At 41.3% G+C, this 18,850-nt stretch overlaps 1 protein-coding gene across 1 annotated transcript in view; it reads left to right on the top strand.

Annotated features, from left to right (window-relative positions):
• The window catches only part of HSF2BP (heat shock transcription factor 2 binding protein), a 32,909-nt gene extending 18,799 nt beyond the window's left edge, over positions 1-14,110 (top strand). The window contains 2 exon segments of the mRNA XM_009704543.1: positions 4,858-4,961; positions 13,902-14,110. Of these exon segments, the coding sequence (XP_009702845.1) occupies positions 4,858-4,961; positions 13,902-14,110 (313 nt within the window).
• The last annotated feature ends 4,740 nt before the right edge of the window (positions 14,111-18,850 follow it).

Raw genomic sequence — 18,850 nt, 5'->3', positions numbered from 1 at the left:
CCTACACGTCTTGTCACTGTTCAGTTCTTAAAACCTATTACTAACACTAGATCTCTTTCCTGTCCTTTTTGGGGATTTTATACTCCCCCAGCCCAGCAAAGAAGGGTTTTGGGAGTTCTCTACATGTAAGGTTTTTTAGCTACTTGTTAATCTTAAATAATAAACATTTTCATAAGCAGATGTGTCAGAAGAACTCCCTACCGTAAGGAACAGAAGTACAAGATGGAAGACAATTGTGAGATAAGGATATGATAGTTAACATAAATTATAGTGAAATTTCAAAGTTATGTATAGACAGGCTCCGGAGTCGTCATAAATAACATTTACAGACATGCATACACACTTGTATACATATACATACAGACAGGTACATTTTTAAAACTATACCTTGTGGATGAAAATGTCTGTATGTTATTTTGGAAATGCAATGTGTTTTTCTCAAAAGATAACCATGGTATTACATCGAAGGACATCATCAACTTAAAATTTAATCAGTTAAAGAAAAAATTTGGCTTATTATTTTCAAGGAAATGTTTGTCCTTTGCTCAGTTTTGAGGTTTTACAAATCTTTTCTAGTTTTTATTTTAAAAAATTAATTTTCTTTTCTGTGTGACAAATCAGGGGAAACTGAGAGTCTAATTCTACACACAGCAGTATCAAAGTAAGCAAGCTGATAAAGAGAGGAGTTCTCTTTGCTTTTCTAGTTCTAGCAATCCTGTGTTTTACTGGTACTGGTATATAAAAAAAATTTACAGGGAAAAGCTGCCATTTATTCCACCACTGCTGGAATATTTATTCCATTTATTTATTCCATCACCGCTACAATATCGATTGTAGTCCATGAGTATGTAATAAATATATCGAAGGCATCTACATGAGTGCTGGGACTGAAATCTCATGGGTGTCTTTGTGTTTCTGAAACAGCAGTGTTGTGAGAGACTTTAGGTTTTCTTTTCATTGCTATGGGGTTCGTTCAACATTTGTAATTGTTAGGAAGTCAATAAACACTTAAACAATTTTGCATAGCTATCATTAAATTGTTAGGAATATTCAGCTTTGCTTATGTAGTAGTTGAAAGTAGCCAGTAAAAATACGTACTTTAGTACATATTAGTACATTTCGTGTACTAATCCCATATTTTAAGCAGATGGGAAGGGGCTTTAGCTGTGTGTTTAGTTCTAGATTTTTAAAGAAAGCATTGATAGATACAGTAGCACAAGATGTTAATTAAATTTGGCTTGCCTAAATAGGAGGATTATGAAGTGCATAATTAAAAAGCCCTCCACATTACAAAAAAGAAAACAGAAAGTATGGTTTATCCAATAATTATGTGTGTCAGGTTTGCTTCAATAAGCACTTTTGCAATAATAATTATTGCAACAAATACTTATTAGAATGTGCAAGTACTAGAAGTGGAGGTGGTATAAAGGGCCTAGAAATGCTTCTACATTGTGCTCAGGTGAGTGTGTTTAATTAGTAATGATATGCTATTATGTTAGCTTGGGTGGGTTATGTCGTCTTCTGATGCTCCAAAACCACAGCACTTCCCTGGATCACCACCACCAGTCCCTCTTGTCTGCACAAAGCAAACAAGTGAAATAAAAATACAAACATAGCAGTATCTTTTTACGTCACTTTATTTCTAACTGCAAATGTCAAACAGATTAGGGATGAAAGACATTGTCAAGGAACACTAACACTTTCCGTTATAAGATACTCTTTTATTGATCATTTTCATTCTGGTTAATTATAGGTAATTATGGCTGTGCCTCTTTGTCAGGGCTTGAGATCTGGAAGCCAAGTGAGAGTTGCAGAGGCTGTATGAAAAGAAGTGTACGGGCTTTACAAGCTGCAGTTTCAGTTCCACAGCACCCCTTGCTGCTTGGCAGTGGCCACTGATGCAGTAGATTTAATAATCTATTTCTTCTTCTGACTGCTTAAGAGCCTAGGTGATTAAACTCACAGTAGTGCAGCACATAATAGAAGTTATGCCTCTTACAACTCCGTTTAGCCTGCAGTGGGTTACTTTCTTTCCTGCTTTCTACAGGTATGCGTGGAGAGTGTCCAAAAGTCTGCTGGTGGCATAGTAGCTGAAGCTGTGAGAATTTGTTTGAGAATAGAATGTGAGGTGTGAAGTCCATTTGGAGTAATGTTATTTTCCTTTTGTTTGGAAATGGTGGCAGGGCAGTGACGTGCAGGTTTATCGCAGTCATGAGAGATAGCAGCAGCGAAGCTGGCCCCAGAACAGAGGAGAACATTCCAGCCCATTCCTGTTTCTCTGTTTTGTATGCAACCTGGCACCCAGCTGTGAGTGTGTATGATGACATGTTCCATAAATGTTATAGGAGCCTTGCTCATTCATCTTCCCTTTTCATTGTCCAGAAGATTGACTTGTGTGTTATCATCTTTGAAAAGAAATAAAATAAAAAGTAATAGCATCCATCATAGCACATCATAAAGTACACTAATGCCCTGTCCCCCCAGCTACTCCACAACTGTGAAGATGATCCGCATAAAAGGCAGGAGAGAACATCTCTAGAAGGGTGAAAGAATTTGTAAAACAACTTCTGACTCCAGACTATGGCGCGTGCTTTTTTTTTTCCTTTCCAGGAACATTAGGGGCCTCTTGGCTTGAAGTTCACAGTACAGCAGTGATCTGATTCTGAAAGAGGCTGAGCATTAGTTTGTCTTGTTAATGTCAGTGGGGATTTTTTTCTGGATGCTTTCTGCTTTTGAGTATCAGGTCCTACTTCCTACTGGAAGTTAGAGGGAAATTGCAGTAATTTGCATTAAGCCAACTGAGACTTTGCTTAGCTGAAAGAACGTTTTTATCCACCAAAACCATAAAAAAACTTGTATCAATAGTGTGGAAGACGGCATAACAACATCAACATCAAATGTTTGAAAGCCGAACTTAGTTCAGCGGAAACTGCAGAAGATTTAATCCCAATGAAATGCCCTGCATTGAATATTAGCAATTGTTCTGGATAGCTTTGGAGAGGGAGAATCATTTTGAGCCCCAAGTTACTATACTTGTCTGACGGTCGAAAGCAGCTGAAAGTACATGTTGACCCTGATACTTTTATCTGCTTAAAGATGCAGAGCTGCCATTTCTGTGTGCAGCTTCCAGTACCTTACAACATTATTCTAGCTCTGTCGTGGCTGAGGCTGAGGAGGTACCTGTAGTCGAACCTACTTTCCCTGATGGGTTACTGATCATACTGAAGCGTTTCATGTTTGCAGTAACTTCAGCGTGAGCTGCTGTGAGAGAAACCAGTGGGATCAGCAGGCTAGACCAGTCCTTGAAAATGCAGAGCCTTTTCCAGCCTACCTGGTTTTCTCTCTGTAGAAGAGTTGAGACTTTGGTTTAATTTATAACTTGTGATGTATGCAGCCCCAAAATGAGTAATGAACTTCCTGTTTTAGCAGGCTGATAAATTAGGAAATCTTGGGTTTGGAAGCTTTTGAAAATGTGGCTAAAATGAACATATACTTACTATGTGTATTTTTATTTTGTCTTTTACACACAAATGTGCAAGGGACAGTCTTAGTTTCGGTTTCAGAGATGTCATCGTAGGTTTTTTTCAATGCTAAATTAAGAAAATGTTTTCTAGCTGCCGGGCCATAGACCTTCTCTGTTACCTGGAAGACAGGTTATGGGTTCTGTCCTCCTTCAACATCAATGACCATAATAAAAGACCAAAAGAAATTACCTTCTGGAAAAAAAGAAAAAAGACTATGGCTTTGAGTGGGCCTAAATGTTGTTTGGAAGCAGTTTTGAAGAGGTGTGGGTGAGAGTACCTGTGTTGATCTATGCGAAGACAAGAGCACACTTTACAGCCAAATTGAATTCCAGTGTTACTGACTTTAAAAAAAAATAAATTAAAAAAAATAATATTTCTACTTGTACGTTGAACATAATCAATCTAGATTCCTGAAGGCAGAGTAAATAGGAAAGTCCATGATGACATTTTAAGAGATGAGCAGTCATTTTTTTCCACAGCAGGGTCTCACTCAATGGCCCAAGATTGCATGGCCCTGCCTGGCTGCGAGGGGCTGGAGAGCCGGCAGAGCAAGCTGGTTCTCTGCCTTGCATCCAAAGCAGAAGGGACAAGTCTAGCTTAGGAGGGAGTATGCTAAGCTGAGCTGGGACTACTAATACCTTCCTTTTCCCTCCTTCAGGCTCATCCCCTTCTTCCAAATGCTTCTGTGGGCATAGAAACTTGCCCTGCCAGTGGAGAGAGACTACATTGGTGTTTGCTGTACACTGGCTATATATTGCATCTCCCGTTGGCAGGAGGAAGAGGAGGATGCTTGAAAGAGGATGGCATAAGCAATGGGTCTGTGTTTCAGCTGACTGGAGGGTCAGTGTACAGAAAGGCCAGCGTTACATGATCAATGGAGCAGAGACTTCCTTTGACATTGTTTCTAGTGCTCGGTATACAGTCTTGCTTTCTGTGTTTTCTAGTGACCCTTTTATTTGTCAGGGCAAACAACTTATTTGAGGTGATCGTCTGCCCAGTGGGGATTGTCACTGTGAAAGCTCTATGGTAAGGGTCATGTGGCCACGTAAAGCCAAGTCCTGGTTTTGCACATTTCATGTAATGAATCTTACGGAGTTTGATGAGACTTTCTTACTCTGGCATGGGATGTTTGTCCACATGTTTGGAATACATGATTTAACAGCAGAGACAAGGTTTTGCACATTGCTTATAATTTGAAACTTGTCTCTTTTATGAAAATATAAATTATTAGAATGGGCTTCTGCATCAGTACGTGCTTGGCATAAATAGCAAAAGATGCCAAAACATGCAAAGAAATCGAAGGACATCATATCTTTTTTTCTTTCAATTCTAGGCTAATGCTAATGTCACTTTACAATGTGAGTATCAACTTGAAAGGCTTGAAGTACATCAGTGAAAGTCCAGGTTTTATTCCTTTGCTTTGGTGGCTATTGAATGGTAAGTTACTCTAAGAACCTTGTAAATTGTGACTTTGGGGACTGTAGATTGGCAATAGGTGTTGCAAACAACACCTAAAAAGTTATATCTGTAACCTGATTATGTATAGCTTTTGTCAGATTAAAAGTAAACAAAAAGGGCAAATAGCTAGAGGGAGTAGATAACGCATTTCCCACAACATTTTTGGCACTGTGTGTAATATTCCATTAATATAAAATTTACGGATGGTAGAATTAAAATAGGGAATGGAGAAATTTGATGAAATGGATTTAAAAAAGCCACCTGTATTTTCACATACCAACTTTAAAATAAACCCTGAAGGGAAACTATGTATCAGATCACTGTTGTTTAACAAAAGAAAATGTAACTGTGTTCTGACACGTATTGGGGAAAGAGGCCAACCTCTGTAACTACACTTACCCCTGACAAAAGTGACCCCTTCTACAGCTGAAGAGAGGCCTTGTGCTCTGTCTAATAGGATTTGGGCTTGCAGGGCTTGAGTACTATTCCCAGCTTTGCCTTTGGCCAGTGCAGGACTTCAAGGACATCAAGGACTTCTGTTGCCGCTATCAGGTACATGAGTGACATCAAGGCTCTGCTCTTTCGGAGGCTTCAAATCCCTGCGTAGGAGCCAGCAGAGATTGACGTTGCCAGTGTGCGTTGGACTTGGCTGGGTGCTGTGTGTACAGCTGGTGAGGGACAGTGAGGACAGCAGTAAGGACAGAGCCCTGACACTGTCCTGCCTAGGAACTGCTCCTAGGGTTGCTCTGTCTTGGCTCTCTCAAGTTTTTGTGGCATGTCCATGAGAAGATTTTGGTCTGCGGTTCATAGGATGGGGGAGGTCAGTCACCTCAGCACTCTGTGCTGCTGTGCAAAACCCTGTTGTAATACAACTAGTAAATACAGCAGCTGAAGTGAGAGTGGTTCCATCTGCTTTTTCAAGGAATTCATTTCATCATGAAGTTTTGGAAAAGCTTTGATCTGGGCTGGTAAACCAGAAACTACTTGTATTGCTTACAGTTCCTTCAACTGTTTTACAGAAAATGTAGATACTCATGCTTTTCACCAAATAAATTACTGCTTTGCAATGCCATAGGCTTGCTCTTCTGAGATCTTGGAAAATTAAGTAATCCTTGTAAGACTGTGGGAAAACACCCGTTTTAGAGGGGTTTTTTTTTGAGAGAAATTATATTCTCAGAGAACTCTGAATACATGCTCCTTTGTTCTGCTGTGCTTAGAAATTTAGCATATGTTAGTCCGGATTTTCCTTTATATTTGGCTAATATATACATAAGCTGCTGTTCTAGCAAAAAATTTAAAAAACCCCACCAAAACACTCTCAAAAACCATGTCTGAGTTCCCAAATGTACCCCTCTAAATGTTGTGATAAAGCAAAGAAGCTAATAATTTGATGCTGTCTATTGTTTGAAGAATTCTCCTAGGTCACATGAGAAGATGAAATTTGGCACAGTTATAATTAATTTTCAGATGCTAATGGAAATAAATGGAAAGGGTACTCTGCATTTTGAAAGTGTTAATTGTGTATGGCTGGGTTGTAGAAGGAAGGATGGGCATGACTAATTCCTTCACTTTTTGATAATAAAGTTCTCCAGTTACAGCAGAGGAGGAAGATTCTCAGATAAACCACGTCTGCTGGTTCAGATTTCTGACTTCGGAGGAAGTCTGCTTACTGTCGAGGGCCATGGCCGACTAGTTTGTATATCAGATGAGGACAAGAGGAAGCGGTCTCAAGTTGCACAAGGGGAGGTTCAGGTTGGATATTAGGAAGAACTTTTTCACTGTAAGAGTCGTTAAGCATTGGAACGGGCTCCCCAGGGAGGTGATGGAGTCACCATCCCTGGAGGTGTTCAAAACATGTTTAGATGTGGCACTTCAAGGCATGGTTTAGTGGGTTTAGTGGGCATGGTGGCATTGGGTATACGGTTGGACTTGATGATCTTTGAGGTCTCTTCCAACCATAACGATTCTATGAGAGGGGTCAGATCCAAGACCCAATCCTGTTCCTGTCATTTTGTATGAGATTGCTGTAGTTTTCTCTACATTTAATCTATTTCTAAATACTTCAGCTTGCAAAACTCAGTAGCTTCCTCCCACTTTTACTCCTCTCCTCTTTCCATGACCAGCATCTTCAGCTTCTGCTAGCCATGGTTCAGCTTATAAACACTTGGAGCTGCTACAGCATAAGGTCTTAGAGTTTTGTCTATGCAAGAGAGTAGAGCACTACACTCTGCTGGCAGGGTATCCTGTATATGCTGCCTTCTTCCAGGAAGCTTTTTCAAAGAGTGTTTTGATTAAGGCTTATGAGATGATTCAGCTTTCCACAGTTCTGTAAGCTTTTATCAGCATTCCCACTAAGAGTGGCCCCAGAAATCATCCTCTGACCTTTTTTTTTATTTATTTTTTAATATTTTCAGAGAATCATCCTGTTTGCTTTTCCATTGTCAGCCTACAAGTGTCTGTGACCTCAGCCTATACATTAAGGCCATTTTTCTCCCACTGGCTTGTTACGCAGCTGATAAATCCCTCAAATTCCTTCTCTGAATTCTCAGTTTCTGCCCAGTCGTCTTGTCCCCTGAAGAATGTCCTTCCCATTAAGTGAGGAGAGCAAATCATTAACTTGATTTTCTTTATTCCCCTTTGTTGTATCTGAAGCAGGTTGTCTAGCAGGCTTTTTGACAAGACAGAAATATGCTTTGACATTGAATACATGGATGGTAAGAGAAAGGAGGGAAAATCTAATAAAGACTTTTGGTGGAGTAAGAATGTTAACAGCAAACTGGGTTTGTCTGTCCTACTGTCTTTAGAAAATCTAGATGAGCTGGTATGACTTCACACTCACTAACAGGAATTCTTAATAGCTCTTTGTGCTGGAGGCTATGCTGATAATAGGAGAAAAACAAATGTTTGACACACTTTTTGAAGGTAACGCAGATCTCTGTAGTTTTAGCACTTTATGAGGTGGGCTATTTTTTTTTTCTTTCCACCTTTTAAAATGCTGTCTAAATGATGGGCATCCTTTAATAACCAACACTGATCACTGAAGGAGATACTCTGATAGCTTATATACGTACGTGAGAATACAAAAGCTATCGGCTATGCCTACCTATACCTTCCCATCCTGGTGCCAGCATAAAACACAGGAATGATGACTCAGATTTCTGGCTGTGGAGCAGCTTGTGGGATCAGTAGAGTTCTCTTCTTGTGGAGCACCATTTGTTTGCAGAGCAGCTGTTCCCATCTTGGAGAAAATAGGCAGCTTTAGTTTTTTCCATCAGCTGCTGTCCCTGTGTTGATGTCTTGGTTAAGGGTTTCACATAACTTTCAGATTTAAAGAGACCCTGTCCTCAGCAATAGAAAAAGAAATTACATAATTTGGGGTAGAAATCCACCTGAGATTTGTCAGTATTTTTTCTGGTGCTTTACATCTATAGATGCAATAAGACTTTCATTCTGTAATTCCCAAAGAGGTAGACAGGGACTTTCTCTGCCAAGGATCTTTTGAAGAATAAGAAGATGCCATCAGCTCAGGTATTAATAACAAAGACTAGATTTATGTTTTTCATTTTCAATCATGCAGAACATCTATCAACAAATGGGTGCTGGAGAAAAACGGTCTAGGCTCTGCTCTGGGTTTTTTGTTTGTGGGTTTGTGTGGGGTTTTTTTTCTGTTTTGTTTTACACTATCTTGTATCTTTATTTTAGTTTTCCCCAATTTTTCTTTTATTTGAATGCAGTTAAAGAAATTGCTCTCCTTGGATAAATGAGAAAGTGTGGAATTCAGAGAGAGTATGTCAGTGACATTTCACATCTATAACTGGGAAATTGGTCCACGTACTTCATTAAACAAAAGACAACAAGAGAAGTATGACTAATTTTAGGTCTTGCCCTTCAGTTTCCTCCACCACAGTTCCACATGGAAATCTAACCTTGTTTTTCCAAATTCTTTGCAAATGACACTCTCTAATACAAATGCCTATAAGAAGCATGTTCTCGTTTTGCTAATGCTGCCTGCAACCTTCAATATTTGCTTTTCATGACTAACCCTGAAGGTTTCTAATGCCTTGCTTTTCTGTCTGAATTGGTTATGGCTGTGAAAGTTTTTGAAAATTCAGGTTATTTGCATGGCAGCATGTTATTTAAAAGACATCTGGATAAACAGAACCTGCCTATTTATAAACTGATGTCTGTATTAAAACAAATTTTGGTTCGTAAATCAAAACTTCAGTTACCAGTCTTTCAAGTGCTTAACAGTTTCGTACTCTTCAGACTATGAAACTAATCTTAAAAAGAGGATTGCACTTCTTGCTCTTTAAGACCGCATCCATTTTCTTAAATGCAAAGGTCTCAGCTCTGACGCAGAAAGTCACTGAACCACAGTTAGCTGAGAGGCTGGCCGAGTGGCCGGGGGAAGTCTCACTGCACGCTTGCCCTTTTCCATACCCTTCTGTAAGCAGCTGCTGCAAACGCTGCTTGCCCGAACAGAGCTGTGGCTGGGCACGGTGTGGCTGCCCTTGCCATCTGAGCAGCAGCTGCTGGACTAGGTCCTCGCCCTGCCCAACAGCAGACTCGGGCAAACTGACATTCTCCTGGGGAGCACAGTGTTTCTCCTTTTGTGGATATATGTAAGAAACCGTAACTCTGGTAAATGCATCTGTCACTGTAAAGCATTGGTTTGTTCTTACGTTGTTACTCTTGTTCAGTAGCTACCGTGGGAATCCTGAGGAGCCCAAGCGAGGATTGCTGGGAGCTGGACAGCATTATCTGACAGCTCACCCACAAATCTGCAGAGTGACGTCTGTGCAAGTTCCTTTTCACTCACAGCCCCTAAGTAGCAGTCAGGCAAATTTGAACTGAATTACTGCTTCGACCTGGACCCTGAGAGTCTCTCTCAAGGATCTTTCTGATAAACGCAGGACAAGCATGTGTCTGTAGGAGAGTGGGGAATTCTCATTAGCTGAGCTCCATGTGAGAGCAGCCACCTGGCCAGGGAGGAGACTGAAGCAAACCCAGCTGTTATACAGGAGCTGGGGCAAATATGTTGCAGAGAGGAAGTGCATTTGTGTCTGTAGGAATCGCAGCAGCAAAGCTCAGTCTTTTTTCTGCCATGCTGTTCTTCCTGCTCCTTCCCCACTTAGCGTCTTTATTGCAACACTTCTTGTCCCCTCAGACCTATCAGCATTACGAAAATACCCGGAAAACTCTCTGCTGCTGCAGATACTGGCTCAGCTCCGTCAGCATTGGCAACGCAAAGAGATCTTACACGGGGCAAGTTGCGGCCCTAGCGCTCTCCGTTAGACGTGCTGTGAACGTAGGTAGTGTGATAGGTTCATCAAAAGGAATGGGGGAGTGGCAGGTTACCCCTTCGTGCGAGAATCGGACAGTAATTGAATTGAAGGACATCTACGATAGTGGTGGGAAGCTTTTGAAATACTGCTCTTGTACACAGACATAGGTGTAAACAGCTTGCTGGTAATAAATCTTGCATTCAGGTGGCCAGGGAATGGTACGGCCACGTGTAAATTGAGTTCACGCAACTCCGAGCCAATTGTAGATAAGCAGTTTAGCATTGATGTAATGCAATTAGTTAAACCCTGCTGTAGGGAACAGTTCATCTGAGAGCATGGTGCTAATGACAGATGTGACTAAAATCTGTCCATGTTATCATTGCTTTTGTCAGTGACTGAAAGCCAGTGACATCAAACGGTAGTGCTGGCAGCTAGCAGAACGTCAGCAAACTCCAGCAGTTTCAACACCTTGTTAAAATTGCATCAGTATTTTATGATGGTGGTAGGCTTACACTACGCTTGTGATCCCCGACTGAGGCAAGCAGCTTGATTTCTTCCCCTATTCTCCAGAAATAATGATTATAGTTTTGAAATTTTAGTTGAAGAGATGTGTGTGCTAGTTGTTGGGAGGATGTGATGCAGTGATTTGATTACAGCGAAAGGATTTTTTTGATCTTGTACAAACAAAATGTTACTCAGCTAGTGTAGAAATGACTAAATCTGGAAGCTATTGAAATAAATATAATGCTGAATAATGAAGATTACTTACATTTCTTCTGAGTATTCTTTAGACAGGGTGTTTAGAAAAAATCCCTAATGATTCTGGAGAGACAAGAGAAAGACTTCTAGGGTATTTTTTTTTTTTAAATCCTCTTAGAAAACATTTTTATCCGTAATAAGTAGTATTCTCAAAACCACATGTAATCGTAAGGGAGTATATTTTAAGGCATATGTATTTATTTAACTCAGAGAGTCTCAGAATACATGCAAAACAACGGCAATCAGAGGTTAAATGCATATTAAGTCATCTTCTGGTGCAGGATCATTTCCTTCCTTTGCTGTATGCCCAAGTGCCTAATCTGTTCTTCATTTGAGTGACTCAAGCCGCTGAGCTTCCCTGGCTTCTGCTGGAGATTCTTCCTAGAACCTCTTTGCTCTTACTGGAAAATGTTCTTGCTCGTCAAGCTGGAAATCATTTCCTAATCTCCTACAGATCCTAATTTTGTTAGCTCCCCTGCTAATGCTTCTTCCCTGATCAATTCTTTACTTTCTACAGCCTTTAAACACTTGCAGATAATAGTAACATAGTTGCCTGTAACAGTATTAATAACAAAGCATATATGAAGCTTCCCAGCGGTACTTCAAGCCATTAAAAGTATTAATGGCTTTATTTCACGGAGGAATAATGTCACACGGAGGAAGATTTTAATGAACTCCCAAAAGCTTCTTTTTCACTCCCAAAAGCTTTTTTCTTCTTACCTATTTGGGCTATGGTTTGTTGCTGCTATTTCCGGTGAGTAAACGTAGAATACTACTAAGTACGGAGAAAGGGGGCAGGTGATATGTGCAGGGTTTGAACAATGTATCTGGCAAAAACCACAGGAATTTAAAAAAAACCCAAACACACACAAAAGCCAACAAACAAACAAAAACCCGTGGCAGGCATGAAGGCAAAAATGGAAGGAAGGAAAGGACAAATTCAAGGCTTTTAGTCATATTTTGATTAGGTCAGAATAAATCTGAAAATCAAAACTTGCACCTAAGTTTTTTTTTTTAAAAGGATTCACCAAAGCGTTGCTGCCTAAGAAATTGGACATAAAGTCTTGCTGTCAATGAGGCTGAGTTGCAGCATTTCTCCATGAGCTATGACTTCTCATCACACAGAAAATGAAACCTGCAGGTACTGCTGGAGATGATGATGGAAGAGAAGGCTCCTTAGAGCCTTCAGCCCAGGTGGCAGCAAGAGGAGTGGCTGTGCTATGGGTATGGCCACTTCTGCAGGGTGTGCAGCACTTATCATTATTTTTTTTTAAATGCTGATTCGAATGTCCAAAGTTGTCTAGTATGCCCAATAGCTAAGATTCTTGTTGCATGTAAAATCAGAAAATCCACGTTATTGTTAGATTTTAGACAATCCCTGTGTCCTCAGATTATATCCCACTCTGCTAGTTTCCCAGGAGAAAGTAGAATTCCTTTCTTAAGAGGTTTACACTTTAAATAGGGAAGAAGGTATGGTAGAAAAGACCTACATAGCTCATTTATGATGGAAACTGGAGGAAGAGAGAAATAGTGTCTGGCTTATGGATGTAGATAAGATGTCACAGTCTTTACTATTGTACTCAGCCATGTGCTAATGGGAATTACTTAAAAATTCCCATCTTGACAGTCAGTTTCATGCTTAAAGCCATAGTTTTCTTCACTGTCCGTCACATTCCATTTTCTTCCCTGGGTGTTTTCAACATTTCTGTTTACGCTTTAATGAATAATTCTCCTTAGTCCTTTTTCAGGTCACCAGTGTTAGGTATTAAATAAGCCAGGAAAGGAGAGAACTTGCCTTAGCCCACCGAATGCTTCCTTCTGGCTCAGTACAGTGTGGTTTATCGCTGCACTGCATTTATGCTCCTTCAGTGAGATTTTGGTCTTTCTGGTGATTTTGTGCACAAAGTGATCTGAATTTTTCTGAACATTTCTGCACGATGCTTTATCAAAAGCTTGCTGAAGATTAGGTATGCTAAAGACAAACACATAAAAATGCATGGCACGTGGAACAAATAACTACTTCAGGCATAAAAATATATTATACATTTTCATTTGGAATATGCAGAATAGAAAAGTGCAAAAATGGGGCTTTCTACCAGGTGCTTTTGATAAAGCTGTAAAAAACTAAATGCAAATGGACTGTTGTGAATGATTAAAATATAATGCTCCTAATGTTTCAATAATTAAAAATGCCTCCTGTGTTCTTAACAGTAGAGTTATTATATGTCTTCCTAGCTTAAGTCAGTCAAAGGTCTTTGCTACATTTCTTTGACGCATTCCTAAGCAGCAACGCTTAGCTTCAGTACTCATTTCAATTTTGTGTAGACTCAGTTAAACACTTGAAGGTTGATACATGGTCACCAGAATGTTTTATAAGGATTAATACTTTATTGAGCTTCGAAGAAGTCTGAAGGCTTGTATAAAAAGAAATTAAAGAAAAGCCTGGTGATTTACTGCAGATTTGATTAGTTGGTCTGTTTGGTTTTTAAGTCTGAATAGTCATGGATATAGCTTGTTCTGCTCTTAAATCGGATTACATCCAACAGTACATCTTGGCTACTGACTGGGTAAATTCAAGTTGATGAATTCCCTGATTTGTAGCATTTTCAACATTTGAAAAACAAGAGAAAGGTTCCCGGTTATCTCTCCCTCCCAAGCACTGCTGAGCACAAGCTGCTGAGAAGGGCAAAGATGTTGTTTTCACGCTCTTTCTAGAGCCAGCCAGCCAACACCAAACGGCGGCTGTGAATTGCAGAACTGCAGTTATTCCCTGTCTGCCTGGTGGGTCAGGAGGAATGGCACTGTAGAGCTTTAATGCTGCTTTTTTGGACTCACTTCTAATAAGCACTGGATTTTTTTCCTCCCTCACTTTTAGACCCGGATACAGAAGTTTGTCTCCATGCTCTGCGGCTCCTCCAGTCTGTGATTCTGGAGCCAGAAGTATTAGCCAAGTCAGCCTCTGAGATGCGTGATACTTTGCCATTTCAGCGTATCATTGCACTGTCAAAGAGCCGCAATGCAGATCTGCAAGCACTTGCAAAAGAACTACTTGAAGATCTTAAAATACTTGAGTATGAAGCATAGAAGAGCTCTATGACACCAACTGATTACGTCTTTCCTATATTTTTATGCTGCAAAAGTTGTTGGGAGATGAGCTTGACTGAAAAAACCTCTGCCTAAGTTCCTCTGACAAAATCCTTTTCGGAAATTAGGTAACCCAACTAAAATAATGCTTGGGAAAATGTTTTGGGTTTTAGCTGCCCACATGTAATCTTAGGTCATCTGGTAGAGATGGGACAGACTTAATTTCTTTGAGTAGGATTTTGTTGATAATGGGTTTCCAAATGATCCAGGTTATGTTGTCTATTTGCCATATATAGGGAGTGGTCACTCATTGATAATATATAGTTTATTGCAGTGGTAAATAATCCTTTTGGTCCATCCTTAAGAATGATTGTACTGTGAGGAAAGCTTTGTTGCTTTTCATAACTTCTGTGTCAGAATGCATCCCAAGTTCCAGTTTTATTGTTGTTGTTATTTCTTACCTCTCTTTCTATTCTAATAAAAGAAGACTTAAATTCTGTAGCATATAATGGATTCTGCTTTCAAAATTTGCATTCAGATTCACTCAAACTGCACGTCGACCCAGTCTGTGGCTGCCAGACATACTAGAAACTGAGCCAATGGTTTTTCAAAAGCCCTGAGAAAAGGCCATGAGTTACTGTTGGCCATGGTACCTGGTTGTGTGCTGAAGAGGCTAAAATTAGCTGCTTCTCTGTCCTGAGCAGCATTGCATTCCCTCACAACTGTGGTGTTTGGTAGAGCCTCTGTGTACAGCTTGCTTACCTCAGTGGTAAATACAAACATTTGTGTGCTTAGTATTGGTAGAATTTAAACATTTTTTAGAAAAAAAAATAGCATCCACTTCTATGATGACAGAAACACAGCCAGTTAAGTGATGCAATTCAAGGGAATAATGGTAACAGTCTGATTTGAGACTGTCGAAAATGAAGAATAAGATAGAGATCTGACATACATGAAAGGGTTGCATGGAGTTCTGCCGTGTCTGATTCAACACTACGTTGAACTTGCCAGTTGCAGATTTTTGGAGGGCTTTAAATTTTTAAATCATGCTTTCTTTGGATTTGTTTTCTTATCTTGCTATCCTAGTTAAACCTCCTAGAGTTTAATCCTAAAGGGATCGAAATTATAATCGGTAATTTCCTGGAATATTGGCTCATGAAAGTGTTCAATCTTAAGAAACACTAAAGGGCATCCACTTTCCATTTAATTGATATCTGCTCCTGAAGGTCTTTCACCAAACTTTTGGAAGCCAGTAAATAACAGCAAAAGAAAAAAGTAATTCTGTGAGCAGAAGTGCTAGTGAAGCCTCACGTCCCGTGGATTTGAGATATTTCTTGAAAATTTCCCTGTCCTTCCCAGCCCTTCCCTTTGAAACCAAGTCTAGCCAAGGCACAGCACGGAGTGGATGAGCTGAGAGTGACAGGGATGCTCGTGGCCAGGTTGGTAAGCTGTGGCGATGGGCGGGTGAGCTGCCGCCAAGCAGGGTGTACGCCACTCTGCCAGCTTTGCCTTGCAATGCTTCAAAAACTTGGAGCGTGTCAAAGCTTTATGTACAAAATTGAACAATGGGTGATACACAGGACACAATATGACACTATAAGGTGCTGCTGCAGTTAAAGGCTGGTTAACATATGCATTAGAAATCTCTGGTTTTACTTTGCTGTGAAGTTTTGCTTCAGTCTGAAACTGTGGGCTTTTAGGAAGCTTTACTGGTTTGAAATCAAGAGTTCAGCCTATGCTTTGGAAAACACTGGCTTTAGAATGTTACTTCTTCTGGTTCCTGTTGAAAAGTTTGGGATTCTTCTGTGTAGTAATTGATTAATTACATTACTAGCTTGCTGGAGAAAAGGCGGTTCACACAGTCAAAGCACTAGTTCCACTAGCCGTGTTCAAAGTCCAGAGTTACTCCATTGTTGCCATTTCCTCTGTTCCACAATCTCAGAGTTTCAGTGAGGAGGAAAACGTGAGTTTGGTATTGCTTTGAGATTATCAGTTACTCCGGATTTATACTCATATAACTGAAAGCAAAATTTGACTGTTACGCTAAGCTGTCTCGAAAGATGAAAAATCTGTTTTAAAAATCCTTAGAAGAAAGCGCCTGTTTACTTCACAGTATCAGCTGCACAATTAAAATTGAACTTTACTCCTTTTAGTTTTATTTACTGCGCACAGAGCCACTGCAATGACGTCAGTTTGCTGACGCTTTTGGGAAATGCTGGCTCTTCATATTTGATGCTGATGATCAATTAGATGCAAAGGAAAAATAAATGAGGATCCCCTAAAACATATTTCCTGTAACTTAAGAAGTTTAGCTATGTAATGTACTGCCCCGCTAGTTCTTCATGTGATATCTTAGGTTGATGTTTGGCCTGGACTATGAGCTGGCTGAAAAGAAACTGGAAAACCTCAGTAGAAGAAAGTAAGGCCCAGTCTGAAGACAGAGCTTCCTTGGTGGCTCTGTGCCCCGTGCTGAGCAGCAGGCATGGCAGCATGGGTGGCCTGGCATCTCTGAAGGGGACTGTGAGACCTTGGATGAGAACGACAACCAGCTGCCCAGTTCCTGAGGGAAGCTGGTCTTTGGTTGCATGCCGACGCTGGCCCACTCCCAGGAGCTCATGACAAAGGTGGTGAGCTAGAGTTCAAGACACATCATCCTGTTACGGTTGTTTAAGAGAGTGAAGTAAGTCAGGGGAGGAATGGGGGGGTGATTTAGTCATATGGCTCCAAATGACCTTTCAGATGATACAATTTCAGCTGGTTGCAGCAGGCATTTAGCTGCTCCTTTGGGTTAACATTTGCATTTGTGATAGGCACTGATTAGCACAAATTGGACTTCAGAATTGATAAAATTTTACAAGTCGTGCAAATGTTGTATGATTCATCTCCTCTACTGCTTCCAGTCCTGTGAGGATGCCAGAGGCGAGGAGAAAGGAGTTTTACTGGGGAATAAGGAATCTGTTTCCTCTGTTGCCCTGCCCAATGCATGTGCTACAAGTCAAGGGATATGCAAAGCATGGCTGCCCCTTCCCTTCGTAGCATCTGATTTGCAGCTGCAATTTGGGTCAGTAAAGCTTCCATAGGTCCTTAATATTTTTGCCCCCATCTAGGCCTAGAAACTCCACTGTCTGGACCAGAATGAGACTCTCATGTCTAAAGGAGACCTTGTGTCTTGTGTTGTTCTGTAGGTAATTTTCCTGATTTGTATGCAGGAACTTTTGCAACTCCTTGTTGCTTCTCATATACGTGAGTTACAAGTTACAGCTGATAAAAAGTCATCAGGAAACTCTTGAAGTCATACAGATTTTAACTTCTCCAATGCTTTATGGTGACCTTTACAACCTATAACTTGCTCAGTCAGAAACCTTAAAAAGACTTTGACCAAATTATAGTTCCTCGTGTAATTTATAGGGCTATAATTTTTACTGTGGGCGTGACTGCAGTTAAAGCACTTCTGATGCCAGGTGCTCCGTCTCTTTGAATGCATGTGTTTTTCATTTTCTGTGCTGTTGAGCTGCAGTCACGAGAGGCAGCAATCCCTGAGAGCAAGGCTGGTGTGGACCTCGGCAAGGGCTGGAGAAGGGCAAGATGTTGTGCGAACTGGGTGGTTCTGCCAGGTGGATGGGAAAGGTCAGGTCTGACTAAGCTGCGTCGGTGGCTTTCATGCCACCTGTGTCTTGCTTTGAACTGAGGCAGGGGAATGGGTTGGGTGTTAGGAAAGCAAGCGAGCTGTTTGAAGATCTCTGCGGAGAGATAAATGCCTCCTTTCTTCTGCAGCTGTATTGCCGCCGGGGTCAAGTAAAGTACAGTAATCACCTTGTATTAGCACAAAACAGAAAATGGAGAATGTGGGAAAAAAAGCCCAGTTCTTGGTTCTGTGCCCCTTCCTCCCAAGCAGGATCTGTGGTGTCCAGAATCACCTTGAAGGGCACTTTGGCTTAGCCATGGCATGTGCGCAAGCTGATCAATGCAGCCGGCCCCTCGCTGCTTGCCAGCGTGCTGCAGCTTTACCAGAGGACTTGCTACTGTGGTTCCTGGCGTTTTTACAGCTGTCGCAGGGCTTGTTGGGCCTTTAGTGCAGCACAAGGGTAGGTCTTCAGGAGGGCTTCTGCCATTTTCTCAGCCTGTGGGTTTCCAGGAGCTGCTGGCATGGGGAAGAGGGTGTTGGGCATTCAAACCCCAAGGAGAGTCGGGGCCCCCTGCTAGGGTAAGAAGTCCTCCGAATCGTTGTGATGGGAGTCTGGATCTGCGTCAGAAATCCTAGGCATGGGTCAGAACATTTAATTAGAGGTGGAAGATCTACGAGGTGGTGCCATGGTGATGGCAAGGCAAGAGAGATATGGGGGACAGGTCTTCAGAAGGCCAGCAGCATCCTGGCCTGTATCAGAAACAGCGTGGCCAGCAGAACCAGGGCAGTGATCATCCCTTTGTACTCTGCGCTGGTGAGGCCGCACCTTGAATACTGTGTCCAGTTTTGGGCCCCTCACTACGAGGACATTGAGCTGCTGGAGCGTGTCCAGAGAAGAGCGACAAAGCTGGTGAAGGGCCTGGAGAAAAAGTCTTGTGAGGAGCGGCTGAGGGAGCTGGGGGTGTTTGGTCTGGAGAAGAGGAGGCTGAGGGGAGACCTGATCGCTCTCTACAATGACCTGAAAGGAGGGTGTAGCCAGGTGGGGGTCGGCCTCTTCTCCCTGTAACCAGCGATAGGATGAGAGGCAATGGTTTCAAGTTGTGCCAGGGGAGGTT

This window comes from Cariama cristata, unplaced genomic scaffold, assembly GCF_000690535.1.
Source record: "Cariama cristata isolate BGI_N322 unplaced genomic scaffold, ASM69053v1 scaffold33097, whole genome shotgun sequence".
NCBI classification, from domain to species: Eukaryota; Metazoa; Chordata; class Aves; order Cariamiformes; family Cariamidae; genus Cariama; species Cariama cristata.
This window is presented reverse-complemented; position numbering and strand designations above follow the sequence as displayed.